This window comes from Leuresthes tenuis, unplaced genomic scaffold (genome assembly GCF_036924035.1).
Source record: "Leuresthes tenuis unplaced genomic scaffold, fLeuTen1.0.hap1 SCAF_1, whole genome shotgun sequence".
Classification (NCBI taxonomy): Eukaryota; Metazoa; Chordata; class Actinopteri; order Atheriniformes; family Atherinopsidae; genus Leuresthes; species Leuresthes tenuis.
The window spans coordinates 17,026,735-17,041,909 of NW_027325355.1; the positions used below are offsets into that span (position 1 = coordinate 17,026,735).

Genomic DNA, 15,175 nt, shown 5'->3' on the forward strand with positions numbered 1-15,175 from the left:
TCATGCAAAACACCTAAATATGTCTGTCAAACAGATCGATCAGACAGCTGCTGCCCGAGTCCTTACCAAGACCAGAAAAGTGGATCATGTTATTCCCGAGGTCTCTACCCTGGCTTCCTGTCCGCCAGAGAGTTACTGATGCTGGTTTATAAAGCTTTAAAATGAATTAGGGCCAAAATACATTTCAGATTTTCTGGTAAATGATTAATTTTGCAAGAATCTTAGGTCAGGTTTCCTTTCTGTCCCAAGAGTTTGAACTAAAAATGGAAAAGCTGCTTTCAGTTTTTATGCACCATATATTGTCTTTGGAACAAACTCTCAGAGAACTCCAGCTCTGCAGCTTTTTAGACCCTTGTTTACCACCGTATTTGATTCATTGAATTAAACTGAAGGCTTCTTATAACTTTGCACTGACATTTCTCTCTTAAAGCCTTTTGAATCACCCTGGCCATGGACGTCTGTAAGCTTTCATCAGATTCAGGAACACTACGGACTCTCCTTGCCTCTGCCTGGTTTTAATTTTAAAGTTATCTCTTTGTGCTTCCCGTCATTTCTCATCATCCCTGCCTCTTCTTACCTTCCCTCTGTATTTTCTCCCTCTCACATGTTCCCTTTTACACGGTTCCTATTAATTTTCTGTATTTTTCCCTCAATTCTCTTTTCTTTCTTCCTTCTTCCTTCTTCATTCAGTTCAAAACACAATGTACCATTTCATGAAAAAAACAAGTTGCACTTTTCATTGCACCAGATGATTGATAGAAACAGCTTCAAGCAAGCAATTTCTCAAATGGATAACACTAAAAGCTACAAAAACCTTCAAGGCTAATAAGAATCTAAGTTTTTAGTCCTGTATTGAGCCCTATTGTGAATTATGACTTGGAGTTCCTTTCTTTTTGGCTGTGCCCTTTCGCACTGTTTAATTAATCAGGGTTCTGATCTACAAATGCTGCTTTGTGCTGTGGGGCGATAAAGAGTTTTAGCCTGAGCCTCTGCTTCAGTGTAAGTGCCGACACCAGCTGTATATACTGCGCTTCTTTCGCTTGCACTTTTGCATACACAAACATCTACGCTGCAGTCAACAGCAAGCATGTGTGCTTCTGCTAATGGTCTGTGTCTGAATCATTGATGAGCTCATTGATTTTGAATATCGGATGTCTCGACCTCAGCCTGGGCAGCCCACATCCTGTAATTACACACGGGAAAACACAGAATACTACTAAATATGAAAATATGATGAGACTGGATGTTAATCACATCTTTTGAATGACTGTGGGAAGCAATATGTTGAGTAATTACATTTATATTCCAGGTTTTGTTGAGTACAGTCATTCAAATGTGTTTTACTATTAGATATTAGCATTTTTCTTTTGTATATTCATACGCAGAGTAAAACATGAAATAGCTTTTTCACCTGTTAAAGAAGCAAAACAGTATCTACGGTCTGTTTTTTTAATGTTTGTGTGGTTTCTAATCTCAGCCTTGCCTTTGCCTCCACCTGTAGGATCCTTTACGTAAGTGCAAGCATCGATTGGTGCCACAATCTTTAGGCCTCCAGAAAACCAGCTCAGCTGCTGAGACAATAACACAAATGGTTATGTTTTGACCTTAATTTCCCAGAGGGAACCTCCCGAGGGATCAATAAAGTTCTATCTATCGATGATACACAGCGTGCCCCATCGACGTAAAATGGAGGACACTATCATCCATCTCCTGCTGTTCTCTCTCTGAAGAGATTGGAGAACCTACCAGAAAGCTTGCTAGTCTAACAGCATGAGGAGAAAACGATCTGGTTGGATAAAAGGAAACTGCATCGCAAAGCAAAATCAAGGCAGTTGTTATTGCCCGTGCCAATGTGGAGAGGTGCCTGAAGAAAATCATTTGCAAAGTTTTGGCAAGCACTGACGGAGGCACAGCCAAAGCCGGGGTCAGGAGTCCAGGGAGCATCTGTGGCGAGACCTAAAGAATGCACCGCATCCAATCTGACTGAGCTGGAGACAATCTGACAGTAGAAGCGAAAACATTTCAATCAAAAAATGAATACATTCCATAAAGTGTATGAAAAGGATTTGCAAGCACCCTCCATTGCATGTAATTTGCATAAAGTGTGCTTTTTTCTACTCTCACCATTCACACTTAATATTTGCATTCAAAAGTGTTGTGGTTTATTGCCAATACCACCAATACCGCAGCCAAATGGGCTTTTTTCCCATGGAGACTCACTGTTTCACCATGCCACAAATGCCCCACAGTTTTATACACCAGCAGTTAACTGCTATGACAGGGATTCTGGACAATAGAATTGAATCCAGATTACATTATTTGGTTTGAAGTGTGTATCAGGAGGGAACTTTCCAAGAATTTTTATATCGGAATGTTAAACCATTCTGGGTTAAAACTGCAAACATCCCTTGTCACTGGTTTGGTTAACAACAGTCCTGTGAAAAAGAAAACACTCCCTTTGGGTCCAAGACATAATAAAACATCAACTGGTTCTTACCGGTTCCTAAAGTTAGCTAATTTTACAGTCTCAGGTGATTAAAAACACAAATTACAGCAATAACTTGAAGTAATACTTTTCTGTATGACGTTATCAGTCTCTAACGTTGTTTTAGGAGGAATTCTGGTGGAGGTCCGCAGCCTTCTTTCATGCACAGCTCTCTTAAGGCCCCACCACAGCATTTCAGTTGAGTTGAGGTCTGGACTTTGGACTGGACCATTGGGGTGATGCGCTGTGTTTGGTTTTCTCCGAACGTGCTGCTGTGCATCATGATCAAACATCTCCACTTTGGTGTCACCTGTCCGGAAGACATTGTTCCAGAAGGTTTGCGTTTTGTTCAGACGCAACTTTGCAAACCTCGGCTATGCTGCCATGTTCTTTTTAGAAAGAAGAGGCTTTCTCCTGCAACCCTACAAGCAAGTCATATTTGTTCAGCCTTCTTCTGATTGTGTGGTCATTAGTGTTAATATTTAACATGTTAACTCAGGCCTGTAGAGTCTGATGATATAACCCTTCCCAGATTAATGGGCAGCGACAACTGCTTCTCTAAGATCGTCACTGAAGTCTTTCTTCCTTGGCATTGTGCTAACACACACCTGAATGCTCCAAACCAGCAAACTACCAAAACTTCCGCCAAAACTTTGTAGCACCTGGCTGATACTTAAGCTCCTAATTTCTATGGGAGCACTAAGGAGCATTTTATTTTGATTGCCTTGTGCAGAGCTACCAGGATTATTTTTAGCCCTAAAATGTCACAGTCTGTCATGTCTTAGTTTATGTTAATCATGTTTTCAGGTTTTGTTCTAGTCGTGTTTTTCCCCTATCACGTCAGTTCACTCACGTCACCTGTCTAGTTGTTCACAGCTGCACCTCATGTCACTGATCACTGCCCTCACAGTATTTAGCTTACTGGTTTACTTTCATTCATCGCAGAATCCTCACTTTCTCGCCATGCGTTGCACCAAAGATAAGTCTGGTTACCTGCCTCATAGTTTGCCTTGTCACAGTCTTTTTTATTCAAAGTCTTGTTTTGTCTTGAACCATAGTATTTATCCATAGTCCTGTTTCTTTGTTTATTCGCAGTCATAGCTTTGTTTTGCTCCATGTTTAAGTATTTTTGAGATCCGGCTCTGCCGCGCTTTACTTTTGCCTTTGCTCCCGGTTCATGTTTTGAGTTGGAGAATAAACCTTGTTTTGAATCAAAAGAGAACTGCATCTGGGTCCGACCTTCTCACGATCCCTGACATAAAATACGGGGTGATTGCAACGGTTGGAACTACAGTTTATGAATCCTGTTGTGGATAGTTGAAAGGTTGTACAAAAGATGGGACTAATCCTTTGAATCTTTTGAGGGGGGGGGGGCAACATTTGTCTGTGGGGTCTGTTTTGGTCAACAGTGGGTTCAAAAATGGGTCTTTTATGGCATTGTCTAGAAGTCCAATGTGAATTTCCTACATAAGTGCTCAGGCATATAGATACTGTATGGATATGTGCTAAAAATAAATCAGTGTGGGCAACTCAAATGGAGCAGGTATCCATTCCAAGATCTGCCCCATTTTGTGGCTATTCATCGACAGCTGTATTGACAAGTCCTCCCACTGTCCAAAAACACAAATTAATTGGTCTCTCTAAAATTTTCCTTAGGAGTGAGTGTGAGCATGTGCGTGGTTGTTTGTCTCGTTTGTCTTTGTGTGGCCCTGTGGACTGACGACCTGTCCAGGCTGTACCCCGCCTCCCGCCCGATGACCGCTGGGATAGGCTTCGACACCCCAACCCGACCGATGGATTAAGCGGGTATAGAAAATGGATGGATGTATTAACAAGCGATTTTATCCTTCTTCGTTCCAATTGTTCCTGCTTTTCTCCAACCGTCCCATGAATATACCGATTTAAACGTGCCGCAGGTCCCTGCGCATGCTGCAGTAAGCTGTTGCAGACACTAGGTGGCAAAGATGGTTCAGTATGTCAGGGTTCCATCCCTTCTCGTTCTTGTTTTCTGAGATTATTCAAACAACTGTAGAACAAACATCTCCATGTGTTTGGATGGTGACTGACTGAAAAACTGTAGTAAGTAATAGTAAGATGCCACTTTCTGGAGATGATCTTGTCTCCTTTCGTCATTTTTAAGTCTCTAAAATAGTCTATAAATGAAGAAATTTATGTGATGATAAAATAATAAAATATTTTTTCCTCCATGCGTCAGTGACTGTGTGTTTGTGTAGGTGTGTGTGTGTTAAAAACATGTTATAACCCCATGTGTCTTTGTCAGTGTTAAGAAACAGATACAGTTACATCCGGATTAAAAAAAGCTCTATTTGTCTTTTCTTTAATACAAGCCAGATGTTACCCCCCTCACCCCCCACCCCCTCAGCATCAGTCTGCTGTCACTCAACCCGCCTGCGACCAATCAGAGCGGGCCTCGGCTCCTCCCTCCCTCCCTGCAGAATAACAGGGTCTCAGTGGAGAGGAGTTGGTGAGTTCTCCTCCCTTCTGCTCCCCTCTCTGAGTCCAGCCGAACCTCCTTCTTTCTGCCCCGTGTCGTGGCTCGGAGCTCCCCGATCAGCCGCAGCTCTACAATGGAGAGAGGGGCCATGCTGGCTGTGCGTCTGCTGTGCCTGAGCTGCAGTGTGTGTGTGGTTTCTGCCATCCACCGGGCTGATATGTTTCCTTACGGCACTTTGAGTGGGGATTTAATTTTGGCAGAGGGCGACGATGAGACGTCCAGAGTGCTCACCCTGCCTAAACCCTTATACTTCTATGACTCCCCCTTCTACCAGCTATATGTGAGTATAGTTCTATTTGCTGCCTTGCAGCATTTTCTGTAGTTTTAGTATTTCACAGGTGACTTGGGCAGCTGCAGAATAAATGGAGCCGAGCTGCCTTTTCCACTGCGCTCAGTTGAGTGATTTCTTGACACGTTTGAATGGGCGAAAAAAAAACAGGAGAAGGAGGGCATTCGGTTCATTATCAACTGCTTTTGGAGTTCATCTCAGGGACCACAAATTGTCCGTTGTGTTTGCTTTGGGTTTCAACACGCTGTGCGTCAAATGCTCCAATCCTAATCTCTCCCCTGTGCGTGACTATAAACACTTCTGGCATCACAAATACCCAGCAGATGTAAAAATCAACAAAGGCATGTGGTCGTTTGTAGGAAATAACTTTCAAGAAGAATTGTTATTAAAAAAAAAACAAAAAAAAACTTTGGAATGGCCCATGGCATTGCTTTCCTTATTCATTTGTTTTATTTTAACAATGCTGTAAGAAAAAAAATGAAGAAAGTGTCCTGTTTAAAAACTTAGACTACTTCATTTCAATAGGAGTGAATTGGGTTGAAATGAACTTGTTTTTATTTCTCTGTATCACATAGATTTACTTGAAATTAGATCATCTTCTCCAGTTTAATCTTTCTTATATCTTTTTTAGTGCCGTTCACTGTTGTTGTGCAGAACTGGATGACACAAAATGCAAAAACAACGAATGGAATAAATGTCTGACCGTGTTTGGTGAAAGAGATCTTTTCCGGGTCTCATTCAGTATTGGTAGCTTTCTTGTCTGTGAAGTTGAAAGGTTCAGAGTCTGCGGCATGAAATGTTGTATTCCTCACCTAAAGACGCTGCTCCTGAACTACCCATCCAGGCTTTCTTTTATCTCTTATCTCTTTTGTATAAAGCCTGACAAAACGCTGGTTTGGTACACCTCACCTAACTTCACCAGGGTCAGATGTAGTTAGTTGTGAATACTCACATAGACAACTTTTGCCCCCTGAGGAAACTGTCCGTCATGGGCAAGTCAGCATGGTGACATCAAATTGCTCGGCGAGCTGTCTTCACACCCTCTGATGACCACATATATGCCAAGCTCACCCCACCAGAACCGTGCACATTCATAGACACGCAAGGTTTATCAGCCCTTCTAACATTTTTAAGCAATCACACCAGACTTTTCAGGGCCTTAAAGAGACAGGATCTAAAATTTTGGCATTTCAGACAGGTGTCAAAAGTTGGAGCTGCAATGTTCAGCAGGATGGAAATAATGTGTATTTTCTTTGAATCGTTAAAGTATATTAACCATGTTTCGGTAGATCTCAAAACAAAAGCATGAACTTTTAAATAACCATTACATAGGACCTTTAAGATCAGATCAAGCTTTTCATAAACTGTTCATGTAAAAAGTGCAGATCCAAAAAAGTTCAATTTTGGCTCTATATGATTATATCATTCTAAAAGAACTCAACAACTCTTTGGTGCAATTTCCAAATACGTATATGAGGATTACTTGTGACGTTAATATTTGTACACTGTGGGGCTGCTGCTATATAAATAATTGTTTGTAATTGTGCTGTGGTCAGTTTAAGAAGAGTGATAAGTAAAAGTAGAAATACCACAATGTACCTATAATTAATTACAAGTACATTTATGGAAGATCAGCTACATTTTGTGTAGTAACAGTGTGAAGTGGCCTATAATGAGAATACTCCATTCCACCACAGCACTCCAACACTAATTACATCTGTTCCAATTGCAGACCATTTAGCAAGCATTGCTTTGTATGACATTTTGCATCCTCAAGCATCAGAGAGTTTCATGCTTTATGATCTAGCATAATATAGGCTATCAAGTGGAAAACCTTTGCAGTGTGGTTTGCATGTTTCTAAAGCATAATCAGAGTCTAAACAGGAGGATTCTTGAGGGAGTTCTAGCGGTTTATAGGGGGAAATGAAGCTGTTCATTATGAGTTTCTAGGGTCTGTGAGGGGGTTCCAGTGGCTTATAGGTTCAAGATGGTGCTTCATCCCAAAGTTCTCTCTGTTTGTCGCTTTAGGTGGCCACCAATGGCATCATATCGGCCCAGGACCTGCCATTGGAAAAACAATATGTTGACGATGGCTTCCCTACAGATTTCCCTGTTGTGGCTCCGTTCCTGGCTGATATAGACACCAGCGGAGGGCAAGGACAGATTTATTACCGAGTGACTGAAACACCCAACGTACTAAATCGAGTGGCACGGGTATGTTAAATTTACTTTGTACAATTTAAAAAAAAAAAAAAAAAGACTCTGAAGAGCCTCACTTAACCCAAGATCTGGATTCTTCTTTTTTCAGCTCTTCATCCATAAGTTCAGTCCTTTGTGTTGTCGATTTTTTTCATTTCTCCTTCTTTCCCTTCATCCCTTCGTTCATTCATCTGCCCACATAGGAGGTACATCGAGGGTTCCCAGATGCAAAATTCACACCCACACATGCTGTAGTGGCAACATGGGAGAACGTCGCAGCATATGAAGGACAAAGTCGAGACACTGGACCATCAAACAAGGTAAGACGGCAGCTGACGCTGGTGACTTTTGTCCAGCTTGTACGTACGAGTTCTCGTCTCATCATTTTATGGGAAGAGCCCACATATCCCTCACCAGCATGTTTTGGTTCTTTTGAGACACACAATCCCAAATTCCTGGAAGATGTGCATCATTTATAATCTGCCTGGGGTGTGGGAGTCTATTTGTAATCCTCCCCTTCCCCTCTCCTAATCTGCCTCTTAACCTTTTTAAAGGGTCAGAGGTCATCTTTAAATGTCATCAAAGTTCACCCCACCCTTCCAAGTCATTATCCTCTCCTCCAGTTCACACACAGGTAAAAACTAACATGCCTTGACAAACTCATGCATTGACCATTATTCCCCTCCTTGATTGTTAATCAACTCAAAGTCAGTCTCGTATTTCACCCTGATACATGGTCCTCATTTCTATGCTACACTTCCCATAGTTTAGGGACTTTTTGGGTGATGTAATGGGCAAGGATAATGCTGTTATGGGGTCAGTTAGCTAGCTGTGGGCTACGACCGGAGCCCTGTTTGTTTAGCCTGTATTTGTTATCATTTTGTAAAGCTGGCGCCATTAAAAGTTTTAGCTATTAGGAGATCCTGCTTGCGGTTAAACTATAGATGTGCAGACTGCCATTACTGGAATAATTCAATAGCTAAAGAGAAAAAAACAGAAAAAAAACACAGTCAACCTCAGGCAAGAATGGTCTTTTTAATGTAATTTTTAGGTGGCTTTAATGACATCTGTTTGCAATGAACATGGGGGACACCCTCAGGGATTGCCTCAAATGTGTGTTTATTGTCTGAATGTTTAGAACTGACTTTGGAACAAAATCCTCTGGTGAGTTTTAAAGAAGAAAACCTGCCTGCGTGAGCTGTTTCGCAAATGCTCCTGCTGTTTTAGCTGTTCTTCCAATGATAAATTACATTCGAAGTGGGCCAAACTACTTCTTAATATACACCTGTCCCTTTGCCTCATGCCTCTACCTTTTCAGTCCAAATAAACTCTCCCTTGCCATCAGGAGAAAAGCACCCCACAATTTGTAAACATTTATGGCCGGTTTGCACTTTATGTCCATCGCTCTATAGGAATACCCTTGAAATTGTCCTGGACAGAAGCATGTTTTGGCTACATTTACGGTGAGCATGGGGCTTACCTCTTAAACATGTGCACCTCTATGTCTGTGTAATTTAAAAGAAAAAAAAACTTCCAAGGAAGTCATTCATTACTTACAAACCTCTATTACAAAGAGTTACCTCAAGGAGCATTAAAGGCTTTGTTTAAGTTAAACCTCTGGAAACACTCCAAGTAAAACTAGGCCTACTGCAGCTATCGATCAAACAAACAGTGCTTTGTAGTTCCTGATGTGCAGCATGTGGGATGGAGGGATGAAGGAAGTAGCAGATTTAAGAAAAAAACTCCAGGGGATCTCTTTCTGTCTTGGTGTCCCACCTTCCCTTCTGTGTTTGCGCCTTTCTTTCCTTTCATAGTCTGGTTCCTTTTAGATTTGTTTCACAGCACAATGGGACAAAATGTCAACGGGACAAAATGTCAAAGGCATCGTCTCAGAGTTTCGAATGTGGAATTACATCTTCAAGTCTCAATCCACTGATGGTTAAGTATGAAGGAGGCTGGGACCTTATAAAGTGCGAAATACTTGCTAAGAGGTGACTTTTCTTTTTAGTTATTGAAACGGTCTGGCTGGCTTCTCATATTGGAGCTGTTTGGGTCTCGGCTAGGATTTGCTTCAGTGGGTCTCTCTTTGGACTGATAGCATCTTCCTTTGAAGAGATTAGCCAGAGGTGCTGGGTGGGATGGGTTGGGGGTGGAGTGGTATGTGCGTGTGAACTGATTAACCTGAGGTGTGTGTTTTTGGGGTTGTGTATTCGGAGTGATGGGGTGGCGTTTTGGGGGAGGGGGGAGACTATGTGGTGCTTTGGGGTTGGAGACAAAAAGGGCAAGAGCAAAGAAAAACACCAGAGCAGGAAAGAAATAAATTAAATGAGTGAAGGTAGAAAGGAGGTTATATTTTCTTTAGAATTAATAATTGGAAAGCAATTACCTCGCTTAAAACACAAACACACTCTGTTAAATCAACTACTTTGTCGCTCAATTTGTTGTTGGTTAAAACAGTTCAAGAGTGACTTTTAGTTGGTTGATTTTTTTAAAAACGCATTGACTTGCCTGTAGGCCTACTTGATGCTCTGTGTTACTAATCCTTCTTCACATGAGGACATCTGGCAATGCCGCTTCACTTCAATTCTATTTGATGCAGAATCTTTATATTCACAGAGAATTACTTGCTTCCTTAATGCGAGTTTGAGAAAAAGATGGACCCCAGTCTCATGTATGCGGTTTAAACCAACTGACAACTGTGTTAGCTTAGCAGAACGGCTTAAAGTGTGGAAAACAGCTTGTTTCAATTCAATTTTATTGAATCAGATATTAGAAATGAATTGTTCAGCCAAAAACGTTACAATTTGACAGTTTCTCTCCCTCGGACAGTAGACCACCGACTTGTTGTTCTGAGTATTAATAGCGATTCAGGGTCACCTACTTCCAGTATTGTGCTAAGCTAAGCTAAACAACTGCTGCATTTACACAACACTGTGATATGGCTTTGAGAACTCTGGAGCCATAATCTAATTTGAATAAAACTGTTTGAAACCAGAATGCATTACGAGTTGAAGAATCATTGTATATATATGAATACTTATATATATTATATGCTTCCAATTTAAGGGTTTTGTAGACATCCTGATACAACTGAGATCTGTAGTAAGCTGTGTTGAAATTATTTGGTGCAAAACAATAAGATAAGACTTAAATGGTAAATGGACTGTACATGTATAGTGCTTTTCTAGTATAGCTGACCACTCAAAGCACTTTTAACACTGCATGCCACATTCACCCATTCACTCACAGTCTCATACAGCACATCTTAGTCTATACAGCTACGTGCCTCCTACTACATTCACACACATTCATACACCGATGGATGCGTCGGTAGGCAACGTGGGATTCAGTGTCTTGCCCAAGGAGGCTTCGATAAGTGACCCGGGGAGTCAAACCACCGACCCTACAGCCGCCCACTTAGCATTCCTAAGTGCTGCAGTGGAGTAGTTTTTGTTCACTTTTGCACTTTGTTCTCTCACACTCCCCTAAAAGCTCCACGGGGAAAAAAGGAAAAGTTGTAGGTTGATCAAGCTTCTATCTGGGACACAAAGGGAAATGTTGTTAGCATTATTGTTATTTGTTATTTCTGAGGCCCCCACGCAGACACAGGGGCCATCCCTTGAATTATGTTCATTCTGCCTCAAAGCAGACTGACTGTACTTCAACTTTCAACATGTTATTCTGTCCTCATGCCGTGGGACAGATTCTGTTTATCACTGGACAAACAACAGGGATCCTCTGGCACCACTGCTCTACAATGTCCAATAAAATGACTAAAAAATATTTGAAATTGTGACAAGAATACAGCCAAAGCCTACTGGTTTGTAGTTGAGGGAAAATGTTCAATGTTCACTGTTCCCTGTTCACAAACCTATTGGGAAAAGTAGCTAAGGTTTAACACAGCACATACTCTTGACTTGGTCAAAGGTTTTGCAACCTATTCATAAGTCTTGTAATTGTACAATTTCCTCCAGCTTTAAAAGAGCAAGGGTCTCATTGGGTAGAGCTGAAATTATAACTGGAAAGTCCCCCCCTCCCACACATACACTCAAAATGTTGGGATGTTCATATGACAACAGTGAAGTACTTACAGGACTGCTCCTGACCACAAGCCTGGGTTGTAGTGTGTGCATGTGTTGCCAGTTCCCACGCTGCAGGCAGTTCTGGGGAGGCTGGCAACTGGACTGCAGCTGCTGTCTGTCTCACTCTGCCTGTGTGCAGCTGTGCTGCGGTCGACGCACTGAAACACCAGCAACCAACATACAAGTGTATTGCATTTATCCTGTCCTCTTTTCTGTGGTATGCTCAAGGCTAACCAGAGCAAGTTCCAGCTCCAAACAACCGTAACATGATTCAGGACATAGCTCCAGTGTGGTGACTCACATATTCAAATCCCAGATGAAGTGAGACGTTGACTGTATTATCTTGGGCCTAAAGTGTATGAGGCAAAGAAGATGAAAATGCATTAAAGAAAGGTTCAAAAAGAAGGGGGAAAGAATGTTATGAAATACAAGTATTTAATAAACAATTTGGTACTTTCAGGCTCTCAAACCTCTCACTGTGCAGCAGACAGTCCTAGCAAGTAGGTGATGTTACCATCTAAACTTCAAACGAGGATGATCCTGAAAATAGACACTTGTAGTTTCCAGAGACAATTATACTTGGTGCGTTTGTCTGGTCTGTGTGAAAGCCATGAGGATACCATAAAAAGAAAAAAGAAAAAAAAGGTGTGACAGAACGCCTGCAGGGAGTTTGGGTGTTGAGATACAAGGTCTGAAAGTCTTTCATCTCGGTTGGCTGCAATTTGTTTTCTTCCAGCTGTGAAGCTATAAAGAACACCAGGACTACTTTACACACACAGTGAGACGGACTCAAATACATATGGCAAATGGCCGCACAGCCAGAGATGGGACGGGAAGGGGCACACACAACCAAATGGCCCTTGTCCATAACACTTTGCGACGTTTTGTCAGAATATTTAGAAAATCGGTCTCTCTTGGCACTTTTTTATCTAGCTTTGTGTAATTTATATCCATCAAATGAATCCATGAATATCGTACGTTGAACAAATCCCAATGCAGAATTTCTTTCTTTTCTTTTCTGTTCAGTTGAATTACAATACTTGAGGAAAAGTCATGCGGCTGACAGATGTTCTAAGATCAATCCTCTGAGGAACACAAATGGCTATTGAATTAAAGCAATCCAATATGTGTAGAAATATCTTCCTCCAAGTCAAACTGGATGTCATGCACTCCAACTCTAAAGTTACAGGAGGATTTTGGTGTACGGCATGTATTCTAGACAGAGAAAAATACTTTTATTAATCTCGGGCCTGCCTTTTTTTTTTCGTAAACATTCAACATTTCTGTGTTTTGGAAAATGTTTCTGCTTTTTGTGAAATAATGTGTTTTTCAGAAAGCAGTACTTGGACAACAAATGGTCATGTCCGTGTAGTCCTTGTACACACCCTCTGATTGTGACACTTGCATCACTCGTCCCTTTTCCGGAGTCTTGCCTGTCTTGTACGTGCGAGCTTTAACACCCCTGTAAACCAGACCTTTGTCCTCTCCTCCAACCTTGACCACCCTCCAAATCCTTTTATCCTTCTTCAGCCTCTTTTACACAGTCAATTAAAGGTGGGACTGTTTTTTTTTTCAACGGTCCTGTTCTTTGTGAAGGGTATGGAGGAAGGGGTGGAAGGGTTTTTGTGCAAAGGAGAGCAGCCATAGCTAAAACTCCAATCTAGATCTGATGGTATTGTTGATGGTATATAACACGCCTCTGATTCTGTAACAGACGCCAACATGGCAGTCTTGAAAATGGCAAGATGTGTTCTGGAGGGGCTGCGTGTGGGTAAATAACCATTTGCTCTGGACATCTTGTAGAAATGACAGAGCTCACCCAATCATAATAGGTTGAGAAAATCTCCTAGTGAAAGTAATCCGGAGAATTTAAAGCAAGGGGGAGTACATGTTGAGAAAACTTGTTTCTTTATTTTCTGCCTTATTTTTGCTGACCCGAATGGAGTCTTTCACTTACATGTCGATACATTCAGATACATGCTCCAGCCAAAATGCCCAGTAGTTCCACCTTTTGATTCTCATCCTCTTTTTCCTCTTCTCCTCGTCTAACACGCATCCAAAAAAAAGCAGATGTTAAGAGAGAAATTCAGTCGACGTGTTTGGACAAACAAAAAATAGAACTCTTTTCGTTACTCACGCTCTCATCCGTCTTCAATACAGACAAAAAAAATGAAGAAAAAAAGACAAGGCCCCTTCGCTAATTACACAGAGTCTGGAGACTACAAAGTCTTCCCCCGCCCACAAACAAGATAGCTTAAAGATGTTGATGTAAACAGTTAGCAACAGACTCACATAAATTTACATTAAATGAATATAGTTTGAGGGACATCTGTGTTTGGGTGCTTGCCTGTGAGCGTGCGTGTCTGTTTGCACCCTGTGGCTTACATTGTAAAGATGTCTGGCTTTCAAGTTGTAACATCATCATGAAAGATGGTCCGACACATAATAAGACAGCTGTGGAGATCCACATCTGTGCTGAGCATTATGAGTACAAGGTGTGTGTGTGTTAAGATAATCATGTACATTTTTCTACAGTTTTTTGAGTTGCCAGAGTGAACCAGTCCACCCTTATGTGTGTGTGTAGAAAATAAGTTCTGGAAAAGAGAAAAAAGTGTCATCATACGTCAGTCCATATGGACTCAATTTTTTCTTCTTCACCTCATTTATGTGACATAAACAGTTGCAGGCACAAATCAAGGAATGCTTGTGGTCCTTGCAAGAGGGGAACCCAGTGGAGCAAGACATAAGAGAGGGAGGGAGGGGGATTGAGGCGTGAGCGGAGGTGCGAAGTTTAAACATGAGGAGTAAGTGTTTGAATTGACCTCATCCCTTTCACACTAGCAGAGCGAGACAATATTTAAAAACCACTTAACTGTTCATTTTTTTTTTGTCATCAAAGGGTTAAAAGAAACAACAAGCAAAAGTAATGGGGACAAAATTCAGAATTTTATAGTGGAGACAGCAAAACGTTCAGAAAGCTTTATGGTTTTCAGTCCTGGAGAGCTGCCAATAAAAAGCTTTAATAGAAGTATTTAATGTTCTCGAGTAATGAACTCATTCTCATTATGCAGGTTTATCAACTAGACTTGCATGTAAAGCAGCTTTCCTAGAAGTTACTTGAAATTTTTAAGTGTTTGAGGTAATTGATTCACACGAACTTGTCTCTCTTTTATCTGTGAAGGTCAATACGTTCCAAGCAGTGATTGGCTACGATGAGACCGACTCATACGTTCTTTTCCTCTACCCTGAAGGGGGTCTGAACTTCTTCGGGACTCTCCCGAAGGTATGATGATTTGATCAGCCTGGATATTTTCCTTTGCAACAGTTGTAGGCATTCACAGTTGATGCTTACTGTTACTGCTGACTGTTTTAATGATGACAATTGTGTTAATACTTGTATTACTGTTTTCTTCTAGGAGTCCTACAATGTTCAGATAGAGCTTCCTGCCAGAGTTGGCTTCAGTAGAGGAGAAGTTACATATTTATTCTTCTCTAGATCCGAGGGACCCTATTACAGTGTCACCAGCAATGAACATAGTGTGAAAAACCTCTACCAGTAAGTAAAAACTTGAGCCTGAGTCACATCTGTCCTCACTGTACAACCA

The 15,175-nt window shown here is 41.4% G+C and overlaps 1 protein-coding gene across 1 annotated transcript in view; it reads left to right on the top strand.

Moving 5' to 3' along the window:
• The first annotated feature begins 4,962 nt into the window (after positions 1-4,962).
• Positions 4,963-15,175, top strand: part of LOC140304591 (nidogen-2-like) — a 45,185-nt gene continuing 34,972 nt past the window's right edge. Inside the window, exons 1-5 of the mRNA XM_072383320.1 lie at positions 4,963-5,280; positions 7,318-7,503; positions 7,692-7,808; positions 14,752-14,853; positions 14,987-15,126. Of these exons, the coding sequence (XP_072239421.1) occupies positions 5,074-5,280; positions 7,318-7,503; positions 7,692-7,808; positions 14,752-14,853; positions 14,987-15,126 (752 nt within the window). The 5' untranslated portion in view covers positions 4,963-5,073. The remainder of the gene's footprint in view (positions 5,281-7,317; positions 7,504-7,691; positions 7,809-14,751; positions 14,854-14,986; positions 15,127-15,175) is intronic.